Source organism: Pleurodeles waltl, chromosome 12, assembly GCF_031143425.1.
Source record: "Pleurodeles waltl isolate 20211129_DDA chromosome 12, aPleWal1.hap1.20221129, whole genome shotgun sequence".
In the NCBI taxonomy this organism is placed as follows: Eukaryota; Metazoa; Chordata; class Amphibia; order Caudata; family Salamandridae; genus Pleurodeles; species Pleurodeles waltl.
In genome coordinates, this window is record NC_090451.1 from 692,424,490 (window position 1) to 692,437,991 (window position 13,502).

The window sequence follows — 13,502 nt, forward strand, 5'->3', positions numbered from 1 at the left end:
TAGAGACTTTACCTAGAGGCCAACAACAATCCCCAAGCTAAACTGCAGCTGGTGTAAAAGGCGCTGGCTAGGCTTCCTTTAGATATTCCAAAAACAGCAGTCAGTGTCCAAAGGGTTACATGATCTGCACTGACTCCTAATAAAAATTGACATAATGTTCAGGAACCGTCGAATAGGGCACAAGACCCTCTACCAGGCCAGTCTGAATGGAATCAAAGCTATGTTTCACTGGTATATCTATGCGAGAAATCTTCGCTCCGCTGACTTCAATTTGTTAAGAATGTCCAGATTTCAGAAGAAGAGATGCGAAGGTAGAGCTTTCTCAGCTGCAGTAGCTAGGCTATGGAACTCACTGTCTCACCATCTCACCTGAATTAAACTGCACTCTCCATTCAGAAAGGCCTTGAAAACCTGACTTTTCACTCTATAGGGAGAGTTCCCAGCTTGTTTTGTAATTTTGTTAAACTGCTTTTTAGCTAAATCGGTTTACTGAGACTATAGTGCCTTGATGCCTATGGGCATTTGATGCGCTCAATAAATTCTGCTCAAATCAGATTTGAAGTCTGAATAGGTTCCCATGGATTCTTTGGATTTCTTTCTCTAGATTGACCCAGGAGTGCTGTTAAGAATTCCATCCTTGAGGAGATTGATCACAAAGCCTTTAAGATCTGAGCCCTCAATACGCTCTGGGAGGTTCTAAATTCTTAAGTTATTTTGTAGAGATTGATTTTCCAGCCTATCAAGATCTTCAAGTAAATTCAAATGTTGCTGTTTGCAGCACTTACCATGGCTACATGCATGCTCTTCGGACACTAAGTTGCCCTGGCTTCCTGTTGATCCTCTTCTGGTGCAGGTCCAGCACACTGAGGAACATATGACCAAGTCCTTAATTTGAAGGCAGAGTGTCTGTGGTATGATCGTACCTGTGCCACTTTTAACATGGGGTGTAAGCATTCTCCATCATCAAGCGGTTTGCTTGCCAAGCTTATCATTATACTTTATTTGCTCCACTACAAAAAGTATTTTTTTGTGGTCCATACATAACAACCACAGGGATATATCAGTGTATCTGACAACATGTGGATATAAACTGAATACACACTTTGCAATACTCTGTAAATGCAACTGTTATTGTATCTCTCAATGATTCAAATTCCATTCAACATGATTAAATAGAGTTTTATTTCGAAGTCAGGTGATACAGATAAATATTTACATTGTTAAAGATATATAATAAGTATACCCTAGCCAATAAAATCTTTCTGTTTCGCAGACTGCTGCCACATATGTAACTATTCGTAAGGACTTTAATTCAGAGTTGCTTGGTAATGGAAATTTTTCCAATTTAATGAGGAGCTTGCATTTCATCCAACCATTGGAGTATTTTCTGTTACCACCCACTCTAAATCCAGCCATGAGCCTCTGGTTCAGTCTTTGTTTCCCCTATGACTGCTTCCTTGCGTCTGTACTGTGCCATGTTCATTGGATCATGGGGCGGGTACACCAAGGACCACAGCAAATGGCCTGGACTGTCGCACAACAATATTTCCTGATCTGTAGGTACAATTTCTTTTGCATGGGTGTGGAGCTCTGTTTTTCTTGATACAGTGAAGCCAGGCTGCTAGAATCCATGGCAGTCACAGTGCACCAGAGTATCAATATTTTGTCAAACCGAGATAGGAAGTACATTTTCAGCCTACATGTGGAAAACGCTGAACCATGGTACAGAAATACCACTAGTTACTTAAGCCACAGCATACTTTTCTTTATCAAAAACATGAACCCCAAAAGCTGCTCTTCAAAAGCACCAGCATCGCTCGTACATGATTCCGGCCAAGCTCAACTTTGCTGAGTCCCTTCAGTTTTGGCTACTTTATCAGAATACGCGAATGTATCAAATATGACAGCAATTGAGTGTAGACTGCAGAGGAAGAACTCTTGCTGAATTCAATGTGAGCAAGGGTTTGCAAATAGGGGACCTCTGCATCATAGGGCTTTCTCTGCTAGAGAAGACTCTCTGCCCTAGAAATCTGTTTGCTGTCTTGTCTATTGAACTCTGAAGGGGTATTGCTGCACTGCTGCAGTAGGTCATTCTCTTCTAAGCAGACGACTCTGGGATGTGCGAGTTGCGGCGCACCAAGGTTGTTCGGGCGGGGTCTTGGGTCCCTTCGACAACAATCTCTTTGGGTGTTTCTCTCTTGGTGAAAGTCCCCTTCACGGAGCCATGTACTGCATCCTTTAACTGAAAAAAGACAGGAAAGGATAGGCAAAGTCAGCAAAGCAGAGTTAGGAAGAGTGCAGCAATAGCTGAACAGCCCATGAGCTTTGTGACAGAAGGTAAGCAGTGTAAGGGCCCCAGCTTCAGCAATGTTGTGGAAGGTTGTAAGTGTAAGGGCTCCAGTTTCAGCAATGTCAACAGATGTTGTCAGTGTAAGGGCCCAATTTCAGTGATGTTACAGAAGGTTATCAGTGTAAGCGACTCAGGTCTAACAATGTCATAGAAGGCTGTTATTATTAGGCCCCAGCTTCAGCAATGTCATAGAAGGTTGTAAGTGTAAGGGAGTCATTTTCTACAATGACACAGACAGTTGTCAATGTAACAGCACCAGGTCCAGCAAGGTCACAGGTTGTCAGTGTATAGGCCACAGTTTCAGCAACGTTACGGAAGGTTGTCAGTGTAATGATCACAGCTTCAGCGATATCACAGATGGTTGTCAGTGTTCGGGCCTCATTTTCTATGTCACAGAAGGTTGTTAGTGTACGGGCCTTTAAATATTTTTGATATATATTATATATATATATATATATATATATATATATATATATATATATATATATATATATATATATATATATATATATATATCTCCATCGAAGACAATGGAGTTGCTCTGGGCTGCTCATGGCTGGTACAAGCCTTATGCTCCAACATTCAAATGTTTTACTTTCTGTGTGTCCCTTTTTAATTTTTTTAATTTAGAACATTCTACCCTTAATGGGAGGAATGTTCTAATAGCCTTATAAGTCTTAAAAAATATAGCCAAGCGGGCTGTATTTATATCTTCATAAATTAGGACACACAACTTATTGTGCCTATTAACTCTTCCATTTCCTTCATGTCTGTGTCAGTGTTGAGACTAACTGTCTCAAGGGTCAGACTTGTTTGCTGCATTTGAAGACTAGTATTTAAGAAAAGTCATGGGCTGCTTCAAGTTACAATTTACAAACCAAGTGAGGACAACAACACGGTCTGAGGCTTCAAGGAAGTATGTTTAGCCAAATTCTAGATAAACCAATGAGGTTTGATTCCAAGACAACCTTTGCAGCCGTCAGCTCAGCAGAGGCTCTAGATTAGCAGATCCCTTTCTCATCAGAAAGGTTGAAGCAAAGCAGACAAGTTGAGATGTAGCATCTCTGCACTGCCCTGTTCAACTGTTCAGCTAAAGTAGTTTGTGGGCTCAATATATGTGTTAGAAAACAAAACATGACACATACCTCTTTAAGGCTCACCACGCCAACCAGTCTCCCCGTTGATGTGACATATGCTGTCCTCAGTCCCAGCAAGTTGAAAAGGTCATAACACTGGAGCCAGAAATCACAGTAAGCAAAGTTAAAGTTAGACCTTCTAGTGAGAGTACAGACAAAACTGCATCTGGTGATGGGATGATCTCATGCTAAATTGTATTTCTGTATAATCCAGTCTGCTGCATGTAATCTAGTCTTCTGCAAGGCTGGGAACTTCCTATCATGTTTTGTCTCGTTGAAGATACAAGGAAAACATAATGAAACAACATTTCACAAATACAACAAGAAAAACACTATGCATCATCAGAGGAGCACTCCCAACCAATGTCTTATTGTACCATCAGAGAAGCACTCTTAGCCAGTGTTCTTTTGCCTCATCAGATGAGCACTCCCAGACAGTTTCCTACTGCATCATCAGAGGAGTACTCCCAGCCAATGTTCTATTGTATCATCAGAGGAGCACTCCAAGCTAGAGTCCTAATGTAGCATTAGAAGATCACTTCTAGTCAGTGTTGTATTGTATCATCAGAGGAGCACTCCCAGGCAGTGTTCTATTGCATCACCAGAGGAGCACTCCCAGCCAATGTTCTATTGCTTCATGAGATGAGCACTTCCAGCCAGAGTCCTATTGCATCATCAGACGAGCAATCCCAGCCAATGCTCTATTTTATCAAGAGATGAGCACTCTCAGCCAGTGTCCTATTGCATCATCAGAGGAGCAATCCCAGCCAATGCTCTATTGTATCATCAGAGGTGCACTCCCAGTCAGTGTCCTATTGGATAATCAGAGGAGTGCTCCCAGCCATTATCCTAGTGTAGCATGAGAGGAGCACTCCCAGCCAGTGTCCTAATGTAGCATGAGAGGAGCACTCCCAGCCAATCTTCTATTGTGCCGTCAGAGAAGCAGTCCCAGCCAATGTTCTCTAGTATTATCAGAGGAGCACTTCCAGCCAATTTCAGACTGCTTCAGAAGAGGGGCACTCCTAGCCAATTTTCTGTTGCATCATTAGAGAAACAGTCTGAGTCAATTTGCTATTGTATCATTAGAGGAGCAGTCCCAACCAATGTTCTATTGCATCATCAGAGGAGCACTGCCAGCCAATGTTCTATTGCAGTATCAGAGGAGCATTCCCACCTTGTGTTCTTTTGCATCATCAGAGGATCACTCCTAGCCAGTCTTCCATTGTATCATCAGAGGAGCACTCCCAGCCAATGCTCTATTGCATTTTCAGAGGCAGACTCCCCTCCAGTGTTCTACTGCACCATCAGAGGAGCACTCCCATCCAGTTTCCTAATGTAGCCATGAAAGGAGCACTCCTAGCCAGTGTCCTATTGTAGCATCAGAGGAGCACAATAAACTTTGAAGTTCTCACTGGTATGTGAACTCTGTTCTGACTGATGTACTGCTGCTGCAAGAGTTTTTAACAGCAGTAAAAATAAAGGGGGGAACAATGGCCAGCCCTTTTTGTATCACTCTGTAACTATTATAACGTTCTGAAAGACTCCTCCGAAGTTCACATGTGCTGTATGGGAGTCATTTAGCCAACTAACTTTGTATATACATTCACTTCCTGATCGCACTAGGTAGTGTATGAATTGTGCAGTCCCATTTGATTCAACCAAGCACGTTTTCGGTGTCCAGGGACAATGATAGCATTTCTACCTTTGTATCTTTTTAGAGACGTAGTAGGTGGGAAAGTATTCTCATGTCATTTCTCGATGACCTACCTAAGACAGGTAATATCTGAGTTTTGGTGAATAAGCCTTGGGGTGACTTTTTGAAGACTAATATCCAACAGTTTATATAGATACTGAGCAGCAAACTGGGGTGGCAGTAAAGGGCATTAAGTGCAAGCATGTCTTTTTCTAATGTTTGCCTATTGAAGTCTGTGGGATCCATTGTATAAGCCTGTGTTATTAATTCTATATTGCTTTCTCTTTTTTCTTCTTGTTATATCTGTCACCCTAAAGGTGGGTTTACCTCAGACTTTTTGCCTTTCACCTCCTGTTTTGTTGCTGTATCTTTTTGTTGGCCTTAGGACTCTGAGCACCTTACCACTGCTAACCGGTGCTAAAGTGCATTTGCTTCTCCCCTAAACATGGTATCACTGGTGTACCACAACTGCCATATTTAATTTATTTGTAAGTGCCTTGAAATATGCTATACCATCTACCCAGGGCCTGTAAATCAAATGCTACTGGTGGGCCTGCACAAATGATTGTGCCACCCACTTAAGTAGACCTCTAAACATGTCTCAGGCCTGCTAGCGCAGGGCCTGTGTCTACAGTTTCACAGCCACTTCGACTTGGCATTCAAAACCTTTTGGCAAGCCCTAAACTCCCCTTTTACCACATATTTCACCCCTAAGGTATGCCCTAAGTAGCCCATAAGGAGGTAGCTATGTAAGTAAAAGACAGGACATGTACTTTTAAGTTTTACATGTCCTGGTAATGAAAGTCGTTTTTCATTACTGTGAGACCTGCTCCTGTCATAGGCCAGCATGGGGAATTCCCTGATACATTTTTAGTCTGTAATTCCTGACAGAAATGGAGTAGCTACATCTGCTTTCATATCATTGGAATGGTAATGATAAATCCTCTTTACTGGTAAAGTCGAATTTATTATTACTATTTTAGAAATACCACTTTTAGAAAGTGGGTATTTATCTCCTGTCACTGTTCTGGGTGCCTGCCAGCCTGTCTCCAATACAAGTCTGATCGACAGCTACATTTGTGCATTCCCTCCTGACACCCACAAGACAAGACAGGACACTCAACTGCATCTGCATACTGATGGATCTCCCTGGGCTGGAAGAGTGGAGGGAAGCTCACACGTACATTTCAGTATGGAAGTACCTGTCCCCACACAAAAGGCTGACTACCCCCTACTGATAGTCTGGAGCCAGGGCTGTGATGAAAAGGGAGACCTGGGCACTTCATAGAGATCCTTTGAAGTAACCCCCCACACTAAAGGTACCTTTTGACCACTAGTGAGTTCTATACACTACCTCACATTTAGGGGGCTCATTATGAACACGGCAGTCGAGACCGTAATGCTGCCGGTGGCGGAAATTACCGCCACCGGCATGGCAGCCCCAACCGCCACATATTAAACACAAGGAGGCCCTCCACCACTGCCAGGCTACCGCTGATAGGTAGCCTGACGTTGGTGGAATTCTTCAACCTGTGTTCCGACAGCCATTCCCTGGCAGTTTCACTTGCCAGGAAAAGGTTGGCGGAAGGGGGGCTCTGGGGCAACCCTGGGGGCCCCTGTCCTGCTCATGCACTTGGCATGGGCAGTGCAGGGGACACCGTGCACAGCCCAGTCACGCAGGTCACTGCCCGATTTGTGCGACAGGTGCTGCTGCACCCACCGCACTGAGGCATTGACGACGGCTCCATCTGGAGCCGTCGGCAATGGCCTGGCCCAGCTGCCGGAAACACTGCTTCCGCCCACCGGCCCAGTGGAATGTTGATTTACAGCCGGCGGGGCCTCAAGGGGGCTGGCGGTCTATGTTTAGACCGCCAGCATGAACACGGCGGGGAATCCCGCCGGGTTCATAATGAGTCCCATAATCTTTAAAAATAAATATCTCGACTTCTACTGATTGGTATTTTGTCATTTCAGTTTTGTTTTACCCAGATAAATATTCTCTATTTTTCAAAAACCTGTGTGAAGTCTTTTTGTGGCCTTTCATTGAGTTACTGTACTTAGAAAGTGTTGCACAAATACTTTACACCAGTGGCCAGAAGTCAAAGTGGAGGTTGCAGAGGAATCTTGCTGAAGTCTTGCAAGCCGAATCTGAGAACCCACCCAAGAGAGAGACCCTCAATAGCCCTGAAAGGGGGATTGGTCATCTAACCAAGTAAGTACCTATCAGGAGGGGGCTCCGAAGACACCTGCCTGGCCTGGCCACTCAGATGTTCCCAGTTCCCTGCCAACCTTGGAAGCAAGATGCCAGAACCCAGGGACCCTCTGGAGGAGCTCTGAGCACCGCCCCTAGGGTGGTGATGGCCAGGGGAGTGCTCACTCCCCTTTCCATTAACTAGTTTCGTGCCAGAGCAGGGACCGGAGGTCCCTGAACTGGTGTGGACTGGTTTATGCATGGAGGGCACCAAATGTGCCCTTCAAAGCATACCAGTGGCCTGGGGCGGCTACACCTCCCAATCCAGTCACAAATACACAAATTACATAAAGAAACAAATCTAATTATATACAAATGTTACACAAACAGAGATCATCCAGCAATTACATTCGGGCACCGTAATACATAAAATGTAGGCTGCTTAGCCATCCAGTGGCAAGCAGTCACTGAAAAAGATAGTGACAGTTGTCCAAGGGAAGTATTTTGCACCTGTGAGAAAACTCAATCACTGGAATAAACGTCCGATACAGTCCACAAATTATTAAATACACCAGTTCAGAAATTCCAACAATCACTCCTTAGAAGTTACAGTCTGACTATATATATAATTTGTGTATTAGTTTTTTCGGTGAATCAGTGATCTGCTGGCACTATGATTTAATTGACTTATTGTAATAAAGAAATTACGTTTCAGTGAAAAATTGAGGTTTTCGCTTAGATATTGCGTCACATATTTATCCCTGTTGGATATTCTTGTTTTCTGTACTGAATCAGAGTAATAAGCAGTATTGGTGCATCTATCTTGTTCAATACATACACTTATTGCATGTTAAAATACACCTATACATAGTAAAACATTCTAAACATTATAGGCAACAGATTAATGAGAATTTAGCAAGCATTTCAAACGTCTTTGTTATAGGCAATGTGCATACCTGAAATTAGGACGGTGGAATGAAAGATATAGCTCACCTTCACTGGAAAAGATTCTCGAGGACTGCTTGGCCTACCGCTACCTCTTCCTGAGATAATGCTTCCAAGCAGTAATGTCTAGTAAAAGTATGGCAGCTCTTCAAAGTTGCTGCTCTACAAATGTCTTGGAGCTGTACACCTGCTTGCCTGCCGCCTGATGGCAAAATTTAATTGCTGAAGAGATTCATCTAGCAATGCTCTGTTTAGAGAGTGGTTGATCCCGTCTCTGTGTGCTGAAAGCCACAAATGGTTGGTTTTGCAAAATGCTTTAGTCCTGTCTAAATAGAACTTATTACATTTTTTAATGTCTAAAGAGTGTAATGCCTTCTCCGCTGGAGTTGTAGGATTTGGAAAGAATGTCCTGAAAACTAAGGGCTAATTCAAATGAAAATCAGAGTGGATCTTTGGAATGAAATGTGGATTAGTGTGCAAGATTATTCTATCTTTTTTAACCTGTAAAAACGGATCCTGTATGGAAAGTGTTTGTATCTCACTGACTCGCCTGGTTGATGTCAGAGCAATAATGAGGGCAACTTTCCAGGAAAGGAATTTCGTAGAAGCTCTATGGATTGACTCAAATGGCTGCTTCATAAGTTGGACAAGAACAATATTTAAATTCCAGGAGGTAGGATGAAGTCTGAATGGTGGAAAAACTCTGAAAAGCCCTTTCAGAAATTGTTTAATCAACCTAGAGGACCATAACAAAGGTGAAGAGTCTGAGCATCAATAAAACACAATTGCTACCAGGTGAACCTTTATGGAGGAATGCGCAAGCCCTGAGTGCGCTAAATGTAGCAAATAAGGCAATATCTCTTCTGGTGATGAAGAAAGAGGATCAATTTGTTGTTGATGACACCACAAACAAAATCTTTTCCACTTACATGAGTAAGTCTTGTTGGTGCTAATTGCTCTGGCTTTGGATAGTACATCTCTGCACTCCTGCCGAATATTTAGGTGTGGAAATTCAAGATGCTCAGGAGCCATGCTGATAACTGCATTGACTGAGGATTCGGATGTAAGATTTGTTTGTTGTTCATTATTAGCAGATGCTGGGATATTCTTAGTGAGAAGCGAGGCTTCACTGGCAGGAGAAGAAGCTCCATGAACCAATGTTGACGAAGCCAGTACGGAGCTATTAATATTAGCGTGCATGGTTCTCTCTTCATTTTCGTTAGGACTCTCTGGATCGAGGTAATTGGTGGAAAAGCGTATGCAAAAATTCCTGACCATGCTATGGAAAACGCATTCCCCCATGATCCCCTCTGGTGATGCCAGCTAGCGTAGTATCGGCATTTGGGGTTCGACCGCCTGGCGAAGAGGTTGAGGTTCGGTGATCCTCACTGAGAAAAAATGTGGTTGACCGTGGACTGGTCTAGTTCCCATTTGTGACATATTGATTGTTGCCTGCTAAGCTAGTCTGCTACCCTGTTATGGATGCCTGGAAGGTGAACTGCTGTGAGGAGTATGCCATGCTGTACAGCCCAGTTCCAAATCTCCTGAGCTTCCCTGGAGAGCGGAGGAGATCTTGTGTCTCCCTGTTTGTTGAGGTAATGCATTGTAGTGGTGCTGTCTGTTCTTGTTACCACTTCTGAACCAGCAATCTTTGGGAGGAAAGCCTGTAAAGCTAGAGGGACCACTTTCAGCTCTAGCAGATTGATGTGCATTTTTTGCAACTCTGTTGGCCATTTTCCCTCCAGAGAGGCATCTGTGTTGATTGTCCACTGGGCTGTGCGATGAAGAAAATAAGGATTTCTAAAGGCATACTGCAATGTATTCTTTTCTTTGTATTGATTTTGCTAAAGACAGCAGTTTCTGTTGTCTTTCTACAGCGGGGCAGGCCATGGTGGATTGAGTGTCCAGTTTTGACACTCGAAAAGTGATTGTGTGTGATGGTTGAGGTTTAGATTTCTCCCAGTTGATAGTCAGGCCTAAGCTGTTGATTAAGGCAATGCACTTTCTTGTTGACCTGAGTGCTGCCGAATAGGTGTCTGCTTTTATCAGCCAGTTGTCTAAGTATGGGAATATTTGATGTTTTCTTCTCCTGAGAAAGGATGCATTAGGAGCTAGGCACTTCGTGAATATTCTGGGAGCTGATTTTAGACCAAATGGAAGGACTCGAAATTAAAAATAGCTTCCGGCTACCATGAATCTCAGGTACTGTCTGGGGGCTGGGTGAATGGGGATGTGGAAATACGCATCCTTTAGGTCTAGGGTAGACATAAAGGGGGTTATTCCAACTTTGGAGGAGGTGTTAATCCGTCCCAAAAGTGGCGGTAAAGTGACGGATATACCACCAGCCGTTTTACGAGTCCATTATATCCTATGGAACTCGTAATACGGCTGGTGGTATATCCGTCACTTTACCGTCACTTTTGGGACGGATTAACACCTCCTCCAAAGTTGGAATAACCCCCAAAGTCTCCCTGGTTCAACCGAAGAAGGACATCCTGCAGGGTGATCATGCAGAAAGACTGTTTTCTCAAGTAGGTGTTTAATTCTCTGAGATCGAGGATCGGTCTCCAGTCCTTCCACTTTTTGCGAATTAGGAAGAATCTGGAGTAAAAACCTTTTCCTAGCTGTGATGGAGGCACCCTTTCTATTGCACCCTTGAGGAGCGTTTTGTTGATCTCTCTCATGAGTTGTTCTGGATACTTCGGGGAAGTGCTGAATTGCTGGTAGCCTCTCCCATATGGAGGCATTCCACGCCCTCTCGTGGCTTGAAAGGAAGGCTTCGGAAACTGGAGTGTACCCAAAGATCTTGCAGTGTCTGTGCTGATTTAATCAACTGCAGTGCCTCGTCAATATGCTTGCCAAACAGTGCTTGACCATCAAGAGGAAGATCTAGTATCTTATCCTGCATTTCCGGACGGAATGATGTGGCCTTTAGCCAACCTTGCCTTCGGAGGACTGCCGCACCTGCAATTTGACGAAATGCAGTAGTGGCTATGTCCATTGCACAATCTATCATCTCCGCTGATGTGCATTCTCCCTCATGCAATGTCTTTTTAGCCTCCGATTTATTGTCCTCCGGCAACTGATCAAGATATGGGGCAATGGCAGCACATAATTGTCTATCATATCTGGCGACCACTACCAGGGAGTTAGCCGCTCTTATAGTGAGACTAGACATTGATGAAAATCTCTTACTGATGTTGTCTAATCGTCTGTCCTCTTTGTCAGGCGGTGCGGAAATTGGAGCAGAGGAATTTTTGGATCTTCTCTGGGCTGCTTGTGTTACCACCGAATCAGGATGGGGGTGACGAGTCAAGCATGCTGGGGCATCTTCTGGTGCTTTGTACTTCTTATCCAAGCGAGGAAGTACTGCTGTGACTGTAGCAGGATTTTGCATAACCTTCAAACCCTCCTCCCATATGTAAATGACCAGTGGTATGGAGCATACTGACTTCTGAAATGGTTCTTTAAAATCATATAGAAAACAATCAGTTTGCTTGGATAGCATTGGAATGCAAAACGCTTACTGATCTTTCCATAAGAATATGGAATCCTCCGATGTCATCTGGAGGTGAATCTACTTTTGGATGAGAAGAAGAAGGAGGAGCTGGACTAATATACTTATCCCACTCCGACTGGTTGTTGAGGAGATCACTTTCTGCTTGTTCTCCCTCCGATATGTCAGTCTCATGTGGTATGGTCATATCTGGTGTGGCCACATTCGCCAGTGGTAGAGTCATTAGACTCTGACGTGTGGTGGCTACCCTTAAAACAGACGATGAAGGAGGTTGAGGTTGCACCTGTTCTGAAGGAGGAAAGTGCCTACTGTAGTTGGCTAGCACTGCTCTGAGGTCAGATAATAATGAGCTTGGCATATACAAATCCTTCTGATATGGCTGATCACTTGCGTAGTACTGTGGCTCATACGTTTTGCCGTACTCCTCGTTGTCATCCTGATACTTTACGTTCAACTGTGAGAGGCTGTGTGCTACCTCAAATGGACCCTCATCATCTGAGTCGTCATCACCCTCCAAAAGATGTACTGGAATTAAAGGGGTTATCTTACTAGGAGAAGTAAGATCCGGTGTAATTCTTGCTATTTCCTGACTTCTGCAGATTTATTTCCCTTGTCGACGGAGTCATAGACGCCTTCGTCGACGGTGTAACCTGAGCAATCGTCGATGCTGTCCGCATGGAAAACTTAATCGTCGATGGCTTCGAGGTGGAAGCTACCATCGACGGGGTCGTCGACGATGAAGACGGCAATGAGGAGACTGTGGTTACTGTCATAGACTATGACGACGTGTAGGTCTTTCTCAACGATGACGTCGTCGTCGTTGTCCTCCTCGATGGTGGTCCACGATGTCATCATCAGCGCGGCCGTCGACAGTATTAATGTAGAAACCGTCGTCAAAGGTGGAATGGCACTCACCGCTGCCGTCGTCGATGAGGCTGTCGTCGATGGTATAGTTTTAGCCAATGGTCTGTCAACCGTAGAAGCAGAGGAAGGCCTTTTAAATGGTTCAGCAGACTTAGATGGAGGCACAGAAGATAATTTTCTAGGCCTTTCAGAACTGCTGACATGGCCTCTTTCCTCTTTTGTGAGGTGATGAAGAAGGGCTGCGGCCTTTGTAAGACCCTGAGGTAGTCTTTTTGTGGGTCTTTCTTGCCTGCTCTGAGGAAGACCCTGAATGAGATTGAGGTCTCTTAGATGACTTTCTGGAAGATGTGGAGGAATCATCGCTGTCTGAATCAGAGACTGTGTTGTCTCTAGTTTTAGTTTCTGCAGCCATATTATTAATCTGCCCTTTCTATCCTTCAGGGTCTTAGAAGAACAAGTTACTTACCTTCGGTAACGCTTTTTCTGGTGGATACACTGACTACCTGTGGATTCCTCACCTTATGAATTCGATCCTTGCGCCAGCATCCGACGGAAAGTCTTCTTCCTAGCTGTCTACGTCGACGAGGACGTCATAATGGCACGGCTCCGCGTGACTCCGTCTGATGTCAACATGCCAATAAGAGGTCCCCGTCGGCGTACTAACGTCAGTTTCACCTCACTTTTTTCGTGCCCTTAAGGCGAGCAGGTGTAAACCGACATGAAAATTGATAAATAATATAGAAGGATATACACACACAAAAACCTTGACCATTTAAACAATTGATTCTTATTGAGAGCTGAAATAC

General features: G+C 44.0%; 1 protein-coding gene across 2 annotated transcripts in view; it reads right to left on the reverse strand.

Moving 5' to 3' along the window:
* Positions 1 to 1,158: 1,158 nt before the first annotated feature.
* Positions 1,159 to 13,502, reverse strand: part of LOC138266850 (chloride channel protein ClC-Kb-like) — a 436,514-nt gene continuing 424,170 nt past the window's right edge. For both annotated transcript variants that reach the window (XM_069215547.1, XM_069215546.1), the window contains 2 exons: positions 3,496 to 3,582; positions 1,159 to 2,242 (listed from right to left, as the gene is read on the reverse strand). In XM_069215547.1, coding sequence (XP_069071648.1) covers positions 2,099 to 2,242; positions 3,496 to 3,582 — 231 coding nt within the window. In that variant the 3' untranslated portion in view covers positions 1,159 to 2,098. The remainder of the gene's footprint in view (positions 2,243 to 3,495; positions 3,583 to 13,502) is intronic.